The sequence below is a fragment of the Dendropsophus ebraccatus genome, chromosome 1 (assembly GCF_027789765.1).
Source record: "Dendropsophus ebraccatus isolate aDenEbr1 chromosome 1, aDenEbr1.pat, whole genome shotgun sequence".
In the NCBI taxonomy this organism is placed as follows: domain Eukaryota; kingdom Metazoa; phylum Chordata; class Amphibia; order Anura; family Hylidae; genus Dendropsophus; species Dendropsophus ebraccatus.
The window spans coordinates 12,415,483-12,438,281 of NC_091454.1; the positions used below are offsets into that span (position 1 = coordinate 12,415,483).

The window sequence follows — 22,799 nt, forward strand, 5'->3', positions numbered from 1 at the left end:
TGAGCTTCCGGCCAGTGATAGAAGCAGCGTGTGCCGGAAGCTCACCGGACCGAAGCGGCACAACCCCCCCCCCCAGGTGGCAAGGGGGGCCGTGCGGGCCCCCCTATCGTAGCGGTCGGGGGGGCGGGCCCGCCGGGCCCCCCCCCCATGTCTCTTAGCGTCCGGGCCCCATACGGCAGTACCGGTTGTACTGCCCTATCGGCGGCCCTGGTCGCCATGGCGACCGGACCCCTACGCTAGGGGGGCCCGCACGGCCCCCCTTGCCACTTCCTCCTGTGCTCCCCCAATCCGGGGGGGCCGCGGCAGGGGTGGGCTGGGCCGGGGGGCATATGCCCCCGGCTCGGTCCCCCCTGTGCAGTTAAATGGCCGCGGCCGCCGGACCTCTTTAAGTTCAGTGAGCTTCCGGGATGCCGGCCCTGGGCGGAAGCTCACTGATGCAGGACCGCGGCGCCCGGACTTCTCCTCCTCGGCAGCTGACATGTGACGTCATCACGTCACATGTCAGCCGCCGTGCAGTAGAGAGGAGAAATCCGGGCGCCGCGGTCCTGCATCAGTGAGCTTCCGCCCAGGGCCGGCATCCCGGAAGCTCACTGAACTGAAGAGAAGCTGCCAGGCCTGAGGGAGATCAAGGATCCAGGTGAGGTGAGTTTATTTTTTTTTTTTCATTTTTTACATAAATGTTGCGATGTGGGGGGCTGCACAAGGGGTTTTTACTATGAGGGGGGGCTGCACAGGGGGTCTATACAATGGGGGGGTGTCTGCACAGGGGGTCTATACTATGAGGGGGGGCTGCACAGGGGGTCTATACTATGAGGGGGGGCTGCACAGGGGGTCTATACTATTGGAGGCGGCTGCACAGGAGGTCTATACTATGAGGGGGGCTGTGCAGGGGGTCTATACTATGAGGGGGGGCTGCACAGGGTGTCTATACTATGAGGGGGGCTGCACAGGGTGTCTTTACTATGAGGGGAGCTGCACAGGGGTTCTATTCTATGAGGGGGGCTGCACAAGGGGTCTATACTATGGGAGGGGGGCTACACAGGGGGTCTATTCTATGAGAAGGTTACACAGGGGGTCTATACTATGAGAGGGTTACACAGGGGGTCTGTACTGTGGGGGATCTACACAGGGGGTCTATACTGTGGGGGGCTACACAGGGGGTCTATACTGTGGGGGGCTACACAGGGGGTCTATACTGTGGGGGGGGGGCTGCACAGTGTGTCTATACTATGAGGGGGGCTGCACAGGGTGTCTATACTATGAGGGGGGGCTGCACAGGGGGTCTATACTATTGGAGGCGGCTGCACAGGGGGTCTATACTATGAGGGGGGCTGCGCAGGGGGTCTATACTATGGGAGGGGGGCTACACAGGGGTTCTATACTATGAGAGGAATACACAGGGGGTCTGTACTGTGGGGGATCTGCACAGGAGGTCTATACTATGAGGGGGCTGCGCAGGGGGTCTATACTATGAGGGGGGCTGCACAGGGTGTCTATACTATGAGGGGGGCTGCACAGGGTGTCTTTACTATGAGGGGAGCTGCACAGGGGGTCTATTCTATGAGGGGGCTGCACAAGGGGTCTATACTATGGGAGGGTTACACAGGGGGTCTGTACTGTGGGGGATCTACACAGGGGGTCTATACTGTGGGGGGCAACACAGGGGGTCTATACTGTGGGGGGCTACACAGGGGGTCTATACTGTGGGGGGAGGCTGCACAGGGTGTCTATACTATGAGGGGGGCTGCACAGGGTGTCTATACTATGAGGGGAGCTGCACAGGGGGTCTATACTATGAGGGGGGCTGCACAAGGGGTCTATACTATGGGAGGGGGGCTACACAGGGGGTCTATACTATGAGAGGGTTACACAGGGGGTCTGTACTGTGGGGGATCTACACAGGGGGTCTATACTGTGAGGGGCTACACAGGGGGTCTATACTGTGGGGGGGCTGCACAGGGTGTCTATACTATGAGGGGGGCTGCACAGGTTGTCTTTACTATGAGGTGGCTGCACAGGGTGTCTATACTATGAGGGGGGCTGCACAAGGGGTCTATACTATGGGAGGGGGGCTACACAGGGGGTCTACACTATGAGAGGGTTACACAGGGGGTCTATACTGTGGGGGGCTACACAGGGGGTCTATACTGTGGGGGGCTACACAGGGCGTCTATACTGTGGGGGGCTACACTGTGGGGGGCTACACAGGGGGTCTATACTGTGGGGGGCTACACAGGGGGTCTATACTGTGGGGGGGGCTACACAGGGGGTCTATACTGTGGGGGGCTACACAGGGGGTCTATACTGTGGGGGGCTACACAGGGGGTCTATACTGTGGGGGGCTACACAGGGGGTCTATACTGTGGGGGGCTACACAGGGGGTCTATACTATGGGGGGGCTACACAGGGGTCTATATCTACATTATCTGTATTCAGAAATATAACTGTGTTGTCTGTGTCGTTACATAGGACTGCAGGTGACTACTACATTATCTGTACTCAGAGATATCACTGTGTTATCTGTGGTGTTACATAGGACTGCAGGTGACATCTACTGCATTATCTGTACTCAGAGATATCACTGTGTTATCTGTGGTGTTACATAGGGCTGCAGGTGACTACTACATTATCTGTACTCAACACAGGGTACAGATAATGTAGTAGTCACCTACAGTCCTATGTAACACCACAGATAACAGTGATATCCCTCTGAGTACAGATAATGTAGTAGATGTCACCTGCAGTCCTATGTAACACCACAGATAACACAGTGATATCTCTGAGTACAGATAATGTAGTAGTCACCTGCAGTCCTATGTAACACCACAGATAACACAGTGATATCTCTGAGTACAGATAATGTAGTAGTCACCTGCGGTCCTATGTAACACCACAGATAACACAGTGATATCTCTGAGTACAGATAATGCAGTAGATGTCACCTGCAGTCCTATGTAACACCACAGATAACAGTGATATCTCTGAGTACAGATAATGTAGTAGATGTCACCTGCAGTCCTATGTAACACCACAGATAACAGTGATATCTCTGAGTACAGATAATGCAGTAGATGTCACCTGCAGTCCTATGTAACACCACAGATAACACAGTGATATCTCTGAGTACAGATAATGTAGTAGATGTCACCTGCAGTCCTATAAAATCCATAAAATCACAATTTTGGTGATTTTATGCTTCCCTAGGCAGTGAATTTTTGATAAATAATTGGGGAACAAATTTACCCGAGTAGGCAGTGATTTATTAGCCCAATCAGCATAAATGAACTGATAGGTTCCCTTTAAACAGTGCTGTGTGTATGTATGCATCTACAGGATATCTACAGTCACATATATTTATTACAACCACATTTAGTTATACAACATACTATATGTTACAGAGAGGACTGAAGACTTGTGACAGGTCAGCCGCACCCTGAGTATAAATAGTTAAACCCGCCCTCTGGTTTCTGTAGTTTCGTTTCCCTCTTCCTCCTCCGTCAGCCATGGCGTCTGCTGCTCTGAGAGACGAGCTGGACTGTTCCATCTGTCTGATCACTTATACAGATCCTGTAATGCTGAGATGTGGCCACAACTTCTGCCGGCTCTGTATTGGTCGTGTGCTGGATACACAGGACGGGGCTGGAGTTTATTCCTGTCCTGAATGCAGAGAAGAGTATCAGGAGCGGCCTGCACTGATGAGGAACATCGCTCTGTGTAATCTAATGGAGAATATACTGCTGACTCCTCCAACACCGACAGAAAGCGGGATCTGCTGCACTTACTGTGTGGACTCTGCTGTACCTGCTGTGATATCCTGTCTGCACTGTGAGGCTTCTCTGTGTGATAAACACCTGAGATATCACAGCAAGTCACCAGAACACGTCTTATCTGAGCCCAGCACTTCCCTGGAGAAGAGGAAATGTTCTGTCCATAAGAAGATGCTGGAATATTACTGCACTGAGGACGCTGCTTGTATCTGTGTGTCCTGTTATATGATTGGAGAACACAAAGGACATACAATGGAGTCACTGGATGAGGCCTCTGAGAACAAGAAAGAACAATTGAGAAATGTTCTCCAGAAACTGATGACAAAGAGAGAGGAGACTGAGGAAAGAGTCCGGAGTGTGGAGGAGCGCAGGAGAAAAGCTCAAGAAAAAGCAGCTGGAGAAGCAGAGAGAGTCACTGCCCTGTTTACAGACATCAGGAGACGGCTGGACGACCTGGAGAAGAGGGTCCTGAGCGAGATCTCCAGGCAGGAAAAGGAAGAGTCACTGCCACTGTCTGCTCTGATCCAGCAGCTGGAAATAAAGAAGGACGAGCTGTCCAGGAAGATGAGACACATTGAGGAGCTGTGTAACATGGCGGATCCACTGACTGTCTTACAGGAACCAGACACAGGTGACTTGTGTGATCCTGAGGAGGGGGGAGGTGATGAGGACACAGGGGGACATGATAGACAGCCCCATGATGTAGATGATCTGGATGTGGCTGTGATCTCAGACACATTACGCACATTATGTGACATAATATCAGGTATAAGGATCTATGGGGAGGTTCCTGCAGACATATTACTGGATGTCAACACAGCTGATAATAATCTCCTTATATCAGACGACCTGAAAACTGCAACCAGGACACGAGAGAAGCAGAATCGTCCAGAAACAGCAGAGAGATTCCAGTGTCCTCAGGTGATGGGCAGCAGGAGATTCTCCTCAGGGCGACATTACTGGGATGTGGAGATCAGTAGATCAGTATATTGGAGGGTGGGGATGTGTTATCCCAGTATAGACAGGAGGGGAGATCAGTCACACATTGGAAATGATAAGTCCTGGTGTATGGGGAGGTGTGATAATCAGTACTCAGTGATACATGGCAGTAAACGGATCTTGTTACCTGACAATATCTCCAGTAATAGAGTCAGGATCTGTCTGGATTATGAGGCCGGGCAGCTGTCCTTTTATGAGCTGTGTGACCCCATCAGACACTTACACACCTTCACTTCCACCTTCACCGAGCCCCTTCATGTTGCATTACGAGTATCGAAAGGTTCTATAAGGATATTAGGGGGAGGCAGCAACTGGAGGAAACCATTATAGCATAAACAAATCGAAGATAGATGAGATAATAGATAAGGTCAGGTTAAATCTGACTTTTGTGTTGCATCTGATAATAAATCCCCCCCCACACACACACACACACAGTTTTGGAAGAATAATCAGTGTATAATCTATAAATTATTGCTCAATTGTATTTCTTCATTGTAATATGCACAGTTCAGATGGATCTCCACTACATATAGGGTATCTGCAAACTTTATCTCCTACTCATTTCCACAGGTCGGGTGCAGAGAGATGCAGCGTATTCATTAGGAAAGGTCTTATACCTGGAACTTTTTTGGACGTCATACACTTCTGCAGGTGTACTGCCGACTGCGGAAGGCATCTCTCTGGGGTTACAGAGCAGGTCCCCGTGCCTGCACTCCATTAAAGGGAATGTGTCATCAGAAAGTGACCTATTCTGTTAATCAAATTTTACATTTAACATATTTTATAGAATTCATTGTTATGCTTTTTTCTCATTTTCCATTTTACTATTTGCATTTATAAAATATTCCTGAAATTTTGCAGTTTTCATTCTCACCATTAGGCCAAAAACTAAACTGAGACTTTCTGTTCTCTCTGTGATGATAAGGAGGAGGCTGCTGGACAGTATTACAGAGAAAGGAAAGATTTCAATGAAAATCTAGATTTTCACATAGCAAAGCTAATAACGTCAGATGTGTATTACACAGGTATATGTAAAGGAGTAGAAATGTGCCATTTTTAAAGCGACTCTGTACCCACAATCTCCCCCCCCCCCCCCCCCCAAACTGCTTGTACGGTCAAATAGCTGCTTGTAATCCAAGATCTGTCCTGGGATCCGTTCGTCAGGTGATGCAATTATAGTCCTAAGAAACAACTTTAAAACTTGCAGCATGGCCTACAGTACCCATGCCCTAGGCCTGCACCGCCCCTCTGTCCCTCCTCCCCGCCCCCCTCATCATTATGAACGCACCTGGGCAGGATTTTTTCTATTCATCACTTGTATGAACAATGCACAGGTGCATTAACGATCCGGCTCATGTGCAGTGTTCCAACAGGTGATGAATTACAGAAATTGTTCTAGGGGCATTCCTAATGATGAAGAGGTCGGGGGAGGAAGGATGGAGGGGTGTCGCAATCCTAAGGCACAGGTACTCTAGGCCACGCCAAATTGACACAGGGCTGCAAGTTTAAAAGTTGTTTAATCTGTCCAAACTAAAAAAAAAAAAAAAAAAAAAAAAAAAAAGGTTATCAAAACACTGCAGCAGGCACATAGAGGATTAGTAGATACTTATGACATATACAACAATTTATATCTATTTAGCATAAGGAGAAAACTGAATGTGACAGCTCTGTGCTCTCCTGTACACAGAGCTATCGCTACAATCGGGCTGTCTCATCCATGTGTTCTCTAATAGTTTACAAATATTTCTCACCCACTCACAGCACACTTTAAAGATGCTGTAGAAAGAAGTCACATGGGGATAGTAAGTGTAGCCACACCTTAGTGAGACTCTGGCATTTGTAGAGTAAGGACGCAAGTCAGAACGGTTTCTGCAGTAGCCAAGAAGGGCCCTGGCTTATGCTAGGTCCCCTGTGGACTAGTTCTGGTTTGGTCTCTGTAGTGAACAGACGTACATGAGACACCTTAGCACTCTTTCCTTGAAAGCAGAACTTCTATATACAATGCAGTGCTGAACGCACACTTAAAGAGGACAAGTCAGGGATCTTCCCAACCCACGCCTAGAACCAGTCTAAACGTGCAGGACAGTATCCTGAAGAAAGAGGAACTGATCCGGATAGAGCAAAGTTGCTAGAAGCCTACGTACTCTAGCTCGCAGAGCGGGTTTCATCAGAGAACTCTGACCACTCTGCTCATCCCAGGTAACAAGGTCTGGAGCTTGTGTCACCCTCTAGGATGGGTCGCCCGACACTGGTGGGCAATAGGTGGTGCAAAGAGTCAAAACACGGGTACAAGGATTCTCTCTGCTCTCAAGTATTCTACTTATTCTCCTTCTAAAGTTCCGGCAGAACACACTTCTACCCTGGGTTGGGACTCTCTCGACATCCTCCTCTCTACTCCTCTGTGCCTCTTCTACCTCTCAGCACTCAACTCAGTCAGCACGACTGAACCTCTCCTTGAGCTCACAGCACAGATCGGGTCACTAAAGAGTATTTTGTCAAGTCAAGATCCTACTGTACATCACTGTACTAAGCCTTTCTGCAGTAAAGACGAGTTTATTTATTCTAACTGGACTCAGTGGTTATTCGCTAAGCACCTACACAGCCATTGCATCCTCCTTGGGTCATCTCCCCTTTCTGTGGGTGGCGGTACCGATAGTCCAGGTGGATCACAACTCCACTCCGGACCACCGTGATAAGTGCCCAAGGGACCCCCTCACATCCCGGCAGGTCACCGACCACCATACCTGTGTGTCCAACCGGCACTGGCGTCACAACAACCTAACATCTGGCTGAGCTATATTCTGACCAACCACCACATGAGTGGCTTCACCCGTTACCATCTAGCAAGTGACCAGTCGAGCGTATTCCACACATGTAGGTTTGGGTTTATGGACCTTACTCTACTACAATACCTACTCATGGTATATACTAGTATACTGTGCCATATTTGCTGTGTAGATTGTGTTGCTGTGCAGGTTATTGTTCTTGCTGTGGTTACAGTTGACCTCATGTCAGCAGGGAATTCCAGTAACAGGAAAAATGAGTCATTCCAGCAGCTTTCAGGTATATTTCCCCATGTTTAAGTCTATATACTGTGTGTAACAGGTAAAACAGGTACATTTGGATGTGAAGCCTAAAATGTACAATAAATATATATACTCAAGCAGATCACCACATAGACCCCAAGCCCAGGAGCCCTTGTTCTTTTGCTCTGATTGTAACCAGTTCTGGTATATGTCACCATTACTATGCACCAACTACTATCACCCCCATCTGTCCCAGTCACCCCCCATCTGTCCCAGTGATCCCCCATCTGTCCCAGTGATCCCTAGCTGCCTCAGTCACCCCTCATCTTTACCTGTATTACTACTACAACCCTCATCTATACCTGTACTACTACTACCCCACTCATCTGTACCTGTACTACTACTACACCACTCATCTATTCCTGTACTAGTACTACACCCCTCATCTATACCTGTACTACTACTACCCCACTCATCTGTACCTGTACTACTACTACACCCCTCATCTATTCCTGTACTAGTACTACACCCCTCATCTATTCCTGTACTAGTACTACACCCCTCATCTATTCCTGTACTAGTACTACACCACTCATCTAATCCTGTACTACTACAATCTATACCTGTACTACTACTACACCACTCATCTATTCCTGTACTACTACTACTACACCCCTCATCTATACCTGTACTACTACTACACCCCTCATCTATACCTGTACTACTACTACACCCCTCATCTATACCTGTACTACTACTACTACACCCCTCATGTATACCTGTACTACTACTACACCACTCATCTATTCCTGTTCTACTACTACACCCCTCATCTATACCTGTACTACTTCTACACCCCTCATTTATTCCTGTACTACTACTACACCCCTCATCTATACCTGTACTACTACTACACCACTCATCTATTCCTGTTCTACTACTACATCCCTCATCTATTCCTGTACTACTACTACACCCCTCATCTATACCTGTACTACTACTACACCCCTCATCTATACCTGTACTACTACTACACCCCTCATCTATTCCTGTACTACTACACCCCTCATCTATTCCTGTACTACTACACCCCTCATCTATACCTGTACTACTACTACTACACCACTCATCTATTCCTCTTCTACTACTACACCACTGATCTATACCTGTACTACTACTACACCCCTCATCTATTCCTGTACTACTACTACACCACTCATCTATTCCTCTACTACTACTACACCACTGATCTATACCTGTACTACTACTACACCCCTCATCTATTCCTGTACTACTACACCCCTCATCTATACCTGTACTACTACTACACCCCTCATCTATTCCTGTACTACTACCACCACACCCCTCATCCTATACCTGTACTACTACACCCCACTACTACACCCTCATCTTTACCTGTACTACTACACCCCTTATCCACTACTACACCCCTCATCTATACCTGTATTACTACACCCCTTATCCACTACTACACCCCTCATCTATACCTGTACTACTAAACTCTTCATCTATACTGTACCTGTACTACTACTACTACTACTACTACAATGAGATTTAAATCGAGAACCGTCCAAAATCTAAAAAAAACATACAAAATAAATTTTAAACATACAAAATACCTGTAACCAGAGGTGTATGTAGATAATTCCAATAGTCTAGAAGAAACATAACCCAGCATTCTATGTAGGTCATAAAATCTTCATATTTTTGGGAAGCAAATAAAATTGACACATATTGGATATATTAATCCTATCAAGTCATAATGTGGCTTCTTACATGTGGAACTCGTATATAAACCTCATAAGCCCCACCTCTAATTGACTTCATACTCCTTATCAGAAGTATAAAAACAATAGTAATACAAAAGTACATAATTACATAAATTCACTATAACACCAGAATAACAGGTGTAAAAATTAATAGTACAAAATCAAATCTGATCGGTAGTTCAATCCAAATGGCTTTATAGTATTCATCATAAGGATCCAGTGTGTTTGACTGTTCAAGAGGACATCGACTGTTCAAGAGGACACGTCTCCAATCCCCTCCCCTGTGAGGTCTCATCTAAGAAGCCAGATTATGACTAAGGATTCATATATATCCGAAACGCGTCAATCGTTCTAATTTCGTGGAGAGAATTCTCTACTTTGATGTTCTATGGTGTGCACCGTTTATTATATACTTTTAATAAATATGAAGATTTTACAGAGAGTGTGGAATTATTCTTGTTCATGCGTGAAGTAACCCCTATATAGGAACCTTCATTGGGTGACCACTGACCACTGAGAAGAAGTAGTCAGTAATGTCTTTCTAATCGTCAGCTTTGGAAGATCAGCTGCTTGAAGGAGAGTGTATATATTTGTTAACGCCTTGTCCATGTTCTCTGTACACAACAGGGGCTCCAGGCTAGTGACAGAAACTGAGACCAGCACTGAATAAAACTCAGCCCGAACCATATGCTGCAGCTGAAGGTATCCAAAGAGGCTCAACTTAGAAAGAGGTAGCTAGGCCTTCAGGGCCTGGAAATGGATGAGTTTGGTTTAAGAACTTTAGCCCTTATAGTGTCACTGTCGTTTGCCCCCCCCCCCCAGAAATCAATAGTCCAGGCGATTTTAAGAAACTTTGTAAATGGGTTTATTAGGCAAATATGCCATTATCTGCATTTAAAAAGACTTTCCCCAGCCCCCCCCCCCTCTCTCATCCACTGCTCATAATCAGGAAATCGACTTTTTTACATCAGTCTAGCCCTGTGTAACGTATGGAGAGGGGAGGGGGGAGGAGGGAGATTAGTCGCCAGCATGGTATAGTCCTGCTGGTGTAAAGGGGTTACGATCTAGGTATGGCTCCCTGATGTGGAGGGGTAACCATCTTGGTATAGTCCTGCTGGTGTAAAAGGGGTTACCATCTTGGTATGGCTCCCTGGTGTGGAGGGGTAACCATCTTGGTATAGCCCCCCTGTAGAGATGAGCAAACCTTTTGGACTGAGCCAATTTCCATTTTTGCACTTTAGTTTTTTCCTCCTTGTGTATATAAGACCATAGCACTTGCATTTTTCACCTAGAGACCCACATGAGCCCTTATCTTTTGCGCCACTAATCGGACTTTGCAATGACAGGCTGAAAATACGCTGTGAAACCAGAAAAAAATTATATGTGTGGTGAATTGAAATTGAAAATGCCAGGAATATCCAGGAACATTTACTGCTGTTTGAGCTTTGCACAGGTGTATTAACAATCCAGCCCATGTGTCAGGCTGCCACAGGTGGGGAATAGGAAGCAATCTGCCTGGAGTATTCCTAAAGATGAGGAGGGTGGGGAGGAAGGACAGAGAGGGTGTGCCAGCCTAATGCATTTACAAATGTAAGCCCCGGCCGTTAGACACAGTGCTGCCGGATTTAAAGTTGTTTTTATCACTATAACTGCATCCCCTGCCGAACGGACCCCAGGACAGATCTTGGATTAAAAGCAGCTATCCGCAGGTACAAGCAGTTTGGGGGGGTCAGATTGTGGGTACAGAGTCGCTTTAAGCATTTCAGTCTTCAGTATGAAGCAGTTGTGACTCCGACTTGAGACATTGTAGGGGGTGTCTGATCCAACCAATGCTGTAGGACGCATTTAAAGCAAATGTACCATCAGGTAGATCGTTTTAAGCTTTTACATGAACAGAACAGTTCCGGGGTCCTTTTTGTGAACCATAGCCTGATTCCCGCACATGGCGCTGGTCTGATAAAATCAATGGAGCTGCATCACAGAGGGAAAGGGTTTCGTCACACCCGGGGAGGGCAGGCCCACCTCCAGTGCTTCAGGCCAGACCAAGCGCGGGAAACGGGTTGTGGTTCTAAAGAAGGACCAAGGCATCGGCATCCATGCACCAGCGCAGGCCTATTTGTGTAAAAAACAATCCAGCTTCACTCCATAAAGGCTTGCTTTGTGCGCAGTCCCATATACTATGAAAAAGATAAGCCTTAGGTAAGAGGCATTTGGGGCAGTGTCTTAAATTGTCTTAAAAGTGTTTACAGATGCATTTCACATCAAGTCTCACAGACCACAGTTTTTCTGACCAAACAGAGTCCTTTCAAGAGCTTGGAGCATAATTCTGGGGTTGCCAGTTGCCCTTCCCATGAACTAAAGACCCCCTGAGAAGCGGCCTCCAAGGCATATTCTTTAAGCTGTACATACAGTTCAGAAAGAGACATATGTGTATTGTCAGAGCCATTAAGGTGATCAAATTTTTTCTGCTTTTGCAGGTGACTGAATCTAAAATGTACATTAGAAGCTATTTCTTTTTGCTTGATGTGTAAAAGAGCAGAGCGCCCAGCATATTCTAGAGCCCAGTATCAGATACTGGTATATTCCCCAAATGTTAAGAGAAAATCTTAACAAATGTGTTATTGGCCATGAAAACCTGTGGATTTTACATTCCATTAGTTCCTCTGGTTTCTAAACATCAGAATTTTACTTTGTTCCTTTCTTCCTGTGTCAGCCAGGACTGAAGACTAGTGACACGTCAGCCGCTCCTGATACTCTTCTCTGCATTCAGGACAGGAATAAACCCCAGACCCGCCCTCTGGTTTCTGTAGTTTCGTTTCCCTCTTCCTCCTCCGTCAGCCATGGCGTCTGCTGCTCTGAGAGACGAGCTGGACTGTTCCATCTGTCTGATCACTTATACAGATCCTGTAATGCTGAGATGTGGCCACAACTTCTGCCGGCTCTGTATTGGTCGTGTGCTGGATACACAGGACGGGACTGGAGTTTATTCCTGTCCTGAATGTAGAGAAGAGTATCAGGAGCGGCCTGCACTGATGAGGTGTGTAGCTCTATGTAAACTAATGGAGAATATACTGCTGACTCCTCCAACACCGACAGAAACCGGGATCTGCTGCACTTATTGTATTCACTCTGCTGTACCTGCTGTGAGATCCTGTCTGCACTGTGAGGCTTCTCTGTGTGATAAACACCTGAGAGCTCACAGCAAGTCACCAGAACACGTCTTATCTGAGCCCAGCACTTCCCTGGAGAAGAGGAAATGTTCTGTCCATAAGAAGATGCTGGAATATTACTGCACTGAGGACGCTGCTTGTATCTGTGTGTCCTGCAGTTTGGCCGGAGAACATCGGGGACACCGGGTGGAGATGCTGGATGAGGCCTCTGAGAAGAAAAGGAAACTATTGAGAAATGTTCTCCAGAAACTGATGACAAAGAGAGAGGAGACTGAGGAAAGAGTCCAGAGTGTGGAGGAGCGCAGGAGAAAAGCTCAGGAAAAAGCAGCTGGAGAAGCCGAGAGAGTCACTGCCCTGTTTACAGACATCAGGAGACGGCTGGACGACTTGGAGAAGAGGGCTCTGAGGGAAATCTCCAGGCAGGAAAAGGAAGAGTTACTTTCACTGTCTGTTCTGATCCAGCAGCTGGAAATAAAGAAGGACGAGCTGTCCAGGAAGATGAGACACATTGAGGAGCTGTGTAACATGGCGGATCCACTGACTGTCTTAAAGGAACCAGACACAGGTGACTTGTGTGATCCTGAGGAGGGGGGAGGTGATGAGGACACAGGGGGACATGATAGACAGCCCCATGATGTAGATGATCTGGATGTGACTGTGATCTCAGACACATTCCGCACATTATGTGACATAATATCAGGTATAAGGATCTATGGGAAGGATCCTGCAGACATATTACTTGATGTAAACACAGCTAATAATAGTCTCCTTATATCAGACGACCTGAGAACTGTAACATGGACCCGAGAGAAGCAGAATCGTCCAGAAGCAGCTGAGAGATTCCAGGATTATTCTCAGGTGATGAGCAGCAGGAGATTCTCCTCAGGGCGACATTACTGGGATGTGGAGATCAGTAGATCAGGAAGTTGGAGGGTGGGGATGTGTTATCCCAGTATAGGCAGGAGGGGAGATCAGTCAGGCATCGGTAACAATACCAAGTCCTGGTGTATGATGGTATCTAAGAATCAGTATTCAGTGAGGCATGAAAATAAAGTGATCCGGTTACCTGGTTATATCTCCAGTGATAGAATCAGGATCTGTCTGGATTATGAGGCCGGGCAGCTGTCCTTTTATGAGCTGTGTGACCCCATCAGACACTTACACACCTTCACCGCCACCTTCACCGAGCCCCTTCATGCTGCATTATGTGTATGGGGAGGTTCTATAAGGATATTAGGGGGAGGCAGCAACTGGAAGAAACCATCATAACCTAAGAACCACAACTTATAGAGTATTTGCAAACTTTATCTCTTGTCCATTTCCCCAGGTTGGGTGTAGAGAGACGCAGCCTATTTATTAGGAAAGGGCTTGTATATGAAGGAACTTGCTAGGTATCATACACCCAGCATGGACTACATCTCTCTGCATCCAAACTGAAGGAATGGGGGGGGGGGGGGTAAATTAAATTTGCAGTTACCCTTTAAAGTGTCACTGTAATTTCTGAAGGTTTTTAACGTGTCATAGAAACACATCAAGCGTTTTCATTGGAGAGATGAAATAAAGTGAGTGAGGGGCAAGTGATTAGTGTTTTGCCTTTCTCCCACCATCTCGCTCCCTCCTGATCGTTGGGCAGATCTCAGAGCAGACCCATGAAATAGGTTTCATAGAATGTCTATGGCTTTGTCTTCATTGTGTGCGAAGTCAGCAGAGACATACAACGCTCAGATGAGGGCTCCATTCCACTCTTTCTAGCAACCATTGTGGATCTCAGACCCAGATCCCACTAATGTAAACTGTTACATGTCTATGTGATATCCCAAAAGATTTCTAACACTTACACTGACACTTACACTTCAACCCCATTTCCACCGCATCACATTAAGGGGTGGCAGATTGAAATCTGGTTAAATATGGAGAAAGTTTCCCTTTGTGAAAATCATAGATTAACGCAGTTTAAAATAATCCATCATCGTTATTATGATCCGAAAAGACTATGGGTCCTATTCCACGGGCCGATGGGGGCCCGATCAATAATGTAAACGAGTGCCGATCTGCTAGACCGGCACTCGTTTACTGGGCCTATTACACGGCCCGATAATCATGGGGTTTAAGTATAGGTTATCGGAGCATCTCCGGTTACTTAGCCATCGGGACCCCCGCAGCGTGTCTGCGGGCGTCCAGATCACATTTCCTGACTGCCGGAGGGCCTCTCCTTACCTCCATGCAGTCCTGGGTTCCGAGTTCTGATTTAGCCTGCCACAGGCCACAGGCAGGCTGAATCAGAAGATCACAGATAACACTGATCTCTGCTATGCTATTGCATAGCAGGGATCAGTGTGAGGAATCCAATGTATAAATGTGATAGTTCCCTAAGGGAACTATAAAAGTGAAAATAAATGAATTAAAGTTTTACAAAGTGCCCCAAAGTCCCTCCCCCAATAAAAGTGTAAATCACCCTCCCCTTCCCATTTCATACATAAAACACATAAAAATAAAGTAATTACATAATATACCGTAGCGTGCGTAATCGTCCGATCTATTCAAATAAAACAATACTATTCCCGCACGGTGAACGGCGTGAACAAAAAGCGGTAAAAAAAACGCAGAGATTGCTTTTTTTAAATGACTTTTATGTATAAAAAATTGATTAAAAGCGATCAATACGTTTGATCTAGAAAAAAATGTTACAAATAAAAACTAGAGATCATGACGCAAAAAATAACACCCCATACAACCCCATAGGTGAAAGAAAAAGTGTGACATAGGAGTTACAATAGGGCCATTTTAAATATGCCTAAAAAATGCACAAAAAAATGCACAAAAAAATGTTTTACTGCTAATAAAAATAGTAAAACGTTAGAAACCTAGTAAACCTGCATATCGCTGTGTTCAGACAGACCTATAGAATAAAGGAAAAATGCCAGTTTTACTGTTAAGTGTATTACGTAAACATGGAACCCCCAAAAAATTTGCGGAATCGCATTCTTTGACCCAAATTCACCCCATAAATGATATTTTGGGGGTTCCGTCATTCATTTTATGGCAGATTGAAAGATGCCATTACAAAGTACACCTGTTCCTGAAAAAAACAAGCCCCCACATGGCCCTGTAGGTGGAAAAAAAGAAAGCGTTATGGGTCTTAAAAAGCGAGGAGGAAAAAACTAAAACACAAAAGTGACAATTGGCCCGGTCCTTAAGGGGTTAAACTCCATACATTACCTCACCAGGCTGCAGGTCTTCTCCTGCGCTCCTTCTCCCCAGGTCCCGTGCACAGCATGAGCTTCGGAGTGGTCTGTCTGAGCTGACAGGCCGCTCAGACAATAACTGGCCGCGGCGGTCCCGGACAGTGATTGGCTGAGCGGCCTGTCAGCTCAGAAAGGCCGCTCCGGAGCTGATGCTGCCGCGCGGGACCTGGGGAGAAGGAGCGCAGGAGAAGACCTGCAGCCTGGTAAGGTAATGTATGCTGTCTGTGGAATCGTCGGTCGCCTGCCGCGCACCGCTATTCCACGTAGCGATGCGCGGTGGGTGACCGATGATTTTAGGTCTGGGCCTAAATAAACAATCAGCCAATGACATGATCATCGGCTGATCGTTCTCTCTATTCTACGGAGCGATAATTATTATTATTACGATTACACTGGTCAACAGCCAAAAAGATTCCGACATGAAAACAGTTGAACTTAACTAATTTTGGGGGTGCTGAGATCGAAAATGATGTTCAAATTTTGAAATTGACTCTAATTTTCAAGATATAGACGTACTTTCTATACTTCTCACAGCCTGTGATACAATACTGGGAAAAGTTTGCATCATCAGTATTACATCATCAACTGGTATATTGCATCATCTTAGAATGGCCAATAGGTATGGTATAAGGCTAGGTTCACACTGCGTTTTTGCTATCCGTGTTTTTGCGAAAAACAGATGCATTTGTGTGCATCCGTTTTGATCTGCTTTTCCATTGACTTCCATTGACACAAATGCATCAGTTTTTCATCCATTTTTTGCAAAAAACGGATTGCAAAAACGCAGTGTGAACCTAGCCTAAGGTATCGGGGTAAATGGAACGCATCAATGCTTGCAGAATACTGTTGGACAGTAATCAGAGACAATCCCATGTATGAATACAAAAGACGTGTAAATGCACCAAGAAGCCATTGAATAAGGAGCTACTGTACATTCCAGAGTTCAATAAACATAATAAATTTGTAAAAATTCTTGGATATGCCTGTAAATTGTAGTTGATTTCAGATAGAACAAAGTTTCCTATGAATGTATTTCAAAAGTTTTTGAACAATAAACTTGCCTCCTTATGATTGCAGAAATAATAAATATGTCGGCTATTATACTGTATTCTATACAATTCACAAAACAGTAACATGAGAACTCTTCCATATCATAGAAACTAGAGACAATTCACATTTTTCCTTGTGATATTTGAATTCAGCACATAACAATCATTAAGAAATGGATAATTTTATTTATGGCTTTTGTTATCGCTCCGTGTGATTATAACAATTACGATTATCGCTCCGTGGAATAGGCCCCTATGGCAAATGGGTATTAGACATAGCAACGCATGTTCTAAATGTGGACAGATCGAGGCGGACTCGTTGCACATGTTTTGGCCGTGTCCGGTAACACAAGTGTTTTGGAAGGAAGTATGCAAATGCCTTGAACAGAGGCTGGGGTTTAAGAGAAATAGAGACTCTGGTATTAGGAGACCTGAGTGTGGTAGTGATTGGGAAACCTATGGTTTGTAAAGCAATATTTTATGCTTGGTTAATAATATTAACCCTTTCCCGCACGAGGACGTAACTGTACGTCCTCGCGCGGGCGGCGGCGGTGGCGGTCCCGGGTGCCGCTTGTAGCCCGGGACCGCCGGTATTAGCGGGCACGATCCGATGCCGTGCCCGTTAATACAGTAATCAGATGCAGCTGTCAAACATGACAGCTGCATCCGATTACCGGATACAGCATTTCCCTGGTGTCTAGTGGCGGAGATCGCTCCTCCGGGACGTTGTCCGGGAGGAGCGATCTACGTTACTGAAGCCGGCCGGGGACCGCTCCAAGATGGCGCCGTCCCAGGCTCGGAACTCGTTTGTTTTCGGCTGCAGCAGCCGAAAGCAAACGAGTGCCGATCTCATTGATCTTTGCTATATATCTATACAGCAAAGATCTCAATGAGAGATCAAAGTATATATACTAGAAGTCCCCTAGGGGGAATAACCCTAACCCCAGGGGGGCAATAACCCTAACCCCAGGGGGGGAATAACCATAACCAGAGGGGGGAATAACCCTAACCCCAGGGGGGAACAACCCTAACCCCAGTGGGGAACAACCCTAACCCCAGGGGGGAATAACCCTAACCCCAGGGGGGAACAACCCTAACCCCAGGGGGAATAACCCTAACCCCAGGGGGGAATAACCCTAACCCCAGGGGGGAACAACCCTAACCCCAGGGGGGAATAACCCTAACCCCAGGGGGGAATAACCCGAACCCCAGGGGAATAACCCTAACCCCAGGGGGGAATAACCCTAACCCCAGGGGGAATAACCCTAACCCCAAGGGGGAAATAACAATAACCCCAGGGGGAATAACCCTAACCCCAGGGGAATAACCCTAACCCCAGGGGGGAATAACCCTAACCCCAGGGGGAATAACCCTAACCCCAGGGGAATAACCCTAACCCCAAGGGGGAAATAACCCTAACCCCAGGGGGAATAACCCTAACCCCAGGGGGGAGTAACCCTAACCCCAGGGGGGATAACCCTAACCCCAGGGGGGCTTCTAGTATATATGTTTAAAAAAATAAATAAAAAAAAAGTGTTGTTAATAGTAAAAATCCCCTCATAAAAGTTTGAATCACCCCCCTTTTCCCAGGTTTTAAATAAAAATAAATAAATAAACATGTTTGGTATCGCCGCGCACGTAATCGCCCGAACTATTAATTAATCACATTCCTGATCTCGCACGGTAAACGGCGTCAGCGCCAAAAAATCCCAAAGTGCAAAATTGTGCATTTTTGGTTGTATCAAATCCAGTAAAAATGTAATAAAAAGCGATCAAACAGTCGTATATGCGCAATCAAGGTACCAATAGAAAGAACACATCATGGCGCAAAAAATGACACCTCGCACAGCCCCATAGACCAAAGGATAAAAGCGCTATAAGCCTGGGAATGGAGCGGTTTTAAGGAACATATATTTGTTAACAATGGTTTGAATTTTTTACAGGCCATCAGATACAATGAAAGTTATACGTTATATATCGTTGTAATCGAAACGACTTGAGGAACATGCATAACAAGTCAGTTTTACCCCAGGGCAAATGGCGTAAAAACACATTCCCCCCAAATAAAAGAAATGCGTATTTTTTTTTCAATTTCACCATACATTGAATTTTTTTCTGGTTTCGCAGTGTACTTTATGCAAAAATTCAGCCTGTCATTGCAAAGTACAATTAGTGACGCAAAAAATAAGGGCTCATGCGGGTTTCTAGGTGGAAAAATGCAAGTGCTATGACCTTTTATGCACAAGGAGGAAAAAACGAAAACGCAAAAACGAAAACTAGGCTGGTCCCGAAGGGGTTAATCAAATGAATGTATGCACAGGGGGCTGCCATTTTAATAGTGCCTGTGTGTGACGTCATTTCACGACACACACACAGACACTATACGGCACCTCCATTACATTGGAGTGAACCGACGGAGTCCGTCTGGTTCACTCAAACTGGAGGCTCCGTCACTGTGTACTGCCCATGTGCAGTACACAGCGGAATTACCTGGGGCGGGGTGGCGGCGCCATTTTTTTGGAGTCCCAGGAACGAGAACGGGGGAGGAGAGAGACCGCACAGTGACTGGGCAGGAGAACTGTGCAGCTCTCCCCCCCCACACACACACTTCCAGCGTCAGACTGGGCGTCCGCCCCCACTAACCTTCCAGCAGACCGCAGACCAGCCAGGGGTGGGCTGGATAGGACGGTCCCCCCCAGTACAGTTAAGGGGATGCGGTGAGCTTTCGGCACGGACAGGCTGTAATACACCGGCCCGCAAGCTCACAGCTGCAGCCCCTCAGTGCCCGGACTTCTCTCCACGTGACATCGCGACGCTGCAGAGCAGGAGAGAAGTCCGGTAACCGAGGGGCTGCAGCTGTGAGCTTTCGGGACGGTGTATTACAGCCTGTCCGTGCCGAAAGCTCACCGCATCCCCATAACTGTACTGCGGGGAATCAGCCTGCCTCTACAGCGCCTCCTCCCCGTGCCCCACGTAAGCTTCTCCCCTGTCACCCTAGCCTCCCTCCTCTCTCCACATCAGCTTCCTCCTGGCACCCCAGCCTCTCTCCCTCCAGTCACCCCAGCCTCTCTCCCTCCAGTCACCCCAGCCTCTCTCCCTCCAGTCACCCCAGCCTCTCTCCCCCCTCTGTCACCCCAGCCTCTCCCCCCCTGTCACCCCAGCCTCTCTCCCTCCAGTCACCCCAGCCTCTCTCCCCCCTCAGTCACCCCAGCCTCTCTACCGCCTCTCTCCCTCCAGTCACCCCAGCCTCTCTCCCCCCTCTGTCACCCCAGCCTCTCTCCCTCCAGTCACCCCAGCCTCTCTCCCCCCTCTGTCACCCCAGCCTTTCTCCTCCCCCCTCTGTCACCCCAGCCTTTCTCCTCCCCCCTCTGTCACCCCAGCCTCTCTCCCCCCTCTGTCACCCCAGCCTCTCTCCCCCCTCTGTCACCCCAGCCTCTCTCCTCCCCCCTCTGTCACCCCAGCCTCTCTCCCCCCTCTGTCACCCCAGCCTCTCTCCCCCCTCTGTCACCCCAGCCTCTCTCCCCCCTCTGTCACCCCAGCCTCTCTCCCTCCAGTCACCCCAGCCTCTCTCCTCCCCCCTCTGTCACCCCAGCCTCTCTCCCCCCTCTGTCACCCCAGCCTCTCTCCCCCCTCTGTCACCCCAGCCTCTCTCCCCCCTCTGTCACCCCAGCCTCTCTCCCCCCTCTGTCACCCCAGCCTCTCTCCCCCCTCTGCCACCCCAGCCTCTCTCCCTCCAGTCACCCCAGCCTCTCTCCTCCCCCCTCTGTCACCCCAGCCTCTTTTCCCCCTCTGTCACCCCAGCCTCTCTCCCCCCTCTGTCACCCCAGCCTCTCTCCCCCCTCTGTCACCCCAGCCTCTCTCCCCCCTCTGTCACCCCAGCCTCTCTCCTCCCCCCTCTGTCACCCCAGCCTCTCTCCCTCCAGTCACCCCAGCCACTCTCCCCCCTCTGTCACCCCAGCCTCTCTCCCCCCCCCTGTCACCCCAACCTCTTTCTCTCCAGTCACCCCACTCTCTCTCTCCCCTCTGTCACCCCAGCCTCTCTCCCGCCTCTCTCCCCCCTCTGTCACCCCAGCCTCTCTCCTCCCCCCTCTGTCACCCCAGCCTCTCTACCGCCTTTCTCCCCCCTCTGTCACCCCAGCCTCTCTCCCCCCTCAGTCACCCCAGCCTCTCTCCCCCCTCAGTCACCCCAGCCTCTCTACCGCCTCTCTCCCCCCTCTGTCACCCCAGCCTCTCTCCCCCCCTCTGTCACCCCAGCCTCTCTCCCCCCTCTGTCACCCTAGCCTCTCTCCCCCCTCTGTCACCCCAGCCTCTCTCCCCCCTCTGTCACCCCAGCCACTCTCCCTCCAGTCACCCCAGCCTCTCTCCTCCCCCCTCTCTCACCCCAGCCTCTCTCCCTCCAGTCACCCCAGCCTCTCTCCCCCCTCTGTCACCCCAGCCTCTCTCCCCCCCCTGTCACCCCAGCCTCTTTCCCTCCAGTCACCCCACTCTCTCTCTCTCCCCTCTGTCACCCCAGCCTCTCTCCCCCCTCTGTCACCCTAGCCTCTCTCCCCCCTCTGTCACCCCAGCCACTCTCCCTCCAGTCACCCCAGCCTCTCTCCTCCCCCCTCTCTCACCCCAGCCTCTCTCCCTCCAGTCACCCCAGCCTCTCTCCCCCCTCTGTCACCCCAGCCTCTCTCCCCCCCCCTGTCACCCCAGCCTCTTTCCCTCCAGTCACCCCACTCTCTCTCTCCCCTCTGTCACCCCAGCCTCTCTCCCCCCTCTGTCACCCCAGCCTCTCCCCTCCTGTCACCCCAGCCTCTCTCCTCCCCCCTCTGTCACCCCAGCCTCTCTACCGCCTCTCTCCCCCCTCTGTCACCCCAGCCTCTCTACCGCCTCTCTCCCCCCTCTGTCACCCCAGCCTTTCTCCCCCCTCTGTCACCCCAGCCTCTCTCCCCCCTCTGTCACCCCAGCCTCTCTCCCGCCTCTCTCCCCCCTCTGTCACCCCAGCCTCTCTCCCGCCTCTCTCCCCCCTCAGTCACCCCAGCCTCTCTCCCCCCTCTGTCACCCCAGCCTCTCTCCCCCCTCTGTCACCCCAGCCTCTCTCCCCCCTCAGTCACCCCAGCCTCTCTCCCCCCCTGTCACCCCAGCCTCTCTCCTCCCCCCTCTGTCACCCCAGCCTCTCTCCCGCCTCTCTCCCCCCCTCTGTCACCCCAGCCTCTCTCCCGCCTCTCTCCCCCCTCTGTCACCCCAGCCTCTCTCCAGCCTCTCTCCCCCCTCTGTCACCCCAGCCTCTCTCCAGCCTCTCTCCCCCCTCTGTCACCCCAGCCTCTCTCCCCCCCTCTGTCACCCCAGCCTCTCTCCCGCCTCTCTCCCCCCTCTGTCACCCCAGCCTCTCTCCAGCCTCTCTCCCCCCTCAGTCACCCCAGCATCTCTGGGAGTGCAGACAAGTGTGTATCGTCCTTTTAATTACTCTGTTACCTAGGCCAGACCTTTAGGCACTTGGGACTAGTTTGCTTAGATTTAATTCGCATTTTTCACGAACGTCACAGATTTGACATCCACAAAAAACATGGATCCCATAGACTTCTATTAATAATCAGTACCGCAATAGCATTCCGCAGGTCCTAGTTTTTTATGGAACAGACTGCCCATCGAAATTAAAACGGACTGTATGAATAGCCCTTTATAAATCAATGTACACTACGTTGATTGGGATATAACACACTATGAGTTGACGCCCACTAAGGCCTTATTCTCATATTACACAAAATTGT

General features: G+C 48.8%; 3 protein-coding genes across 3 annotated transcripts in view; all 3 read left to right on the top strand.

Annotated features, from left to right (window-relative positions):
• The first annotated feature begins 3,497 nt into the window (after nucleotides 1–3,497).
• LOC138788961 (E3 ubiquitin/ISG15 ligase TRIM25-like) lies at nucleotides 3,498–5,429 on the top strand. The gene has a single exon (XM_069967407.1). It carries the CDS (start codon nucleotides 3,504–3,506, stop codon nucleotides 5,094–5,096), a length of 1,593 nt encoding a protein of 530 aa, XP_069823508.1. The 5' UTR covers nucleotides 3,498–3,503; the 3' UTR covers nucleotides 5,097–5,429.
• Nucleotides 5,430–10,239: 4,810 nt separating this feature from the next.
• LOC138788947 (E3 ubiquitin-protein ligase TRIM11-like) overlaps nucleotides 10,240–22,799 on the top strand; it is a 28,746-nt gene continuing 16,186 nt past the window's right edge. Inside the window, exon 1 of the mRNA XM_069967382.1 lies at nucleotides 10,240–10,284. The gene's annotated coding sequence lies outside the window, so the exon portion shown is untranslated. The remainder of the gene's footprint in view (nucleotides 10,285–22,799) is intronic.
• On the top strand, nucleotides 12,422–15,968 carry LOC138788956 (E3 ubiquitin/ISG15 ligase TRIM25-like). Its single transcript, XM_069967394.1, has one exon. It carries the CDS (start codon nucleotides 12,423–12,425, stop codon nucleotides 14,019–14,021), a length of 1,599 nt encoding a protein of 532 aa, XP_069823495.1. The 5' UTR covers nucleotide 12,422; the 3' UTR covers nucleotides 14,022–15,968.

Coding starts and splice junctions, on each gene's coding strand:
- LOC138788961 (XM_069967407.1), top strand. CDS start 3,504: ATGGCGTCTGCTGCTCTGAGAGACGAGCTGGACTGTTCCATCTGTCTG.
- LOC138788956 (XM_069967394.1), top strand. CDS start 12,423: ATGGCGTCTGCTGCTCTGAGAGACGAGCTGGACTGTTCCATCTGTCTG.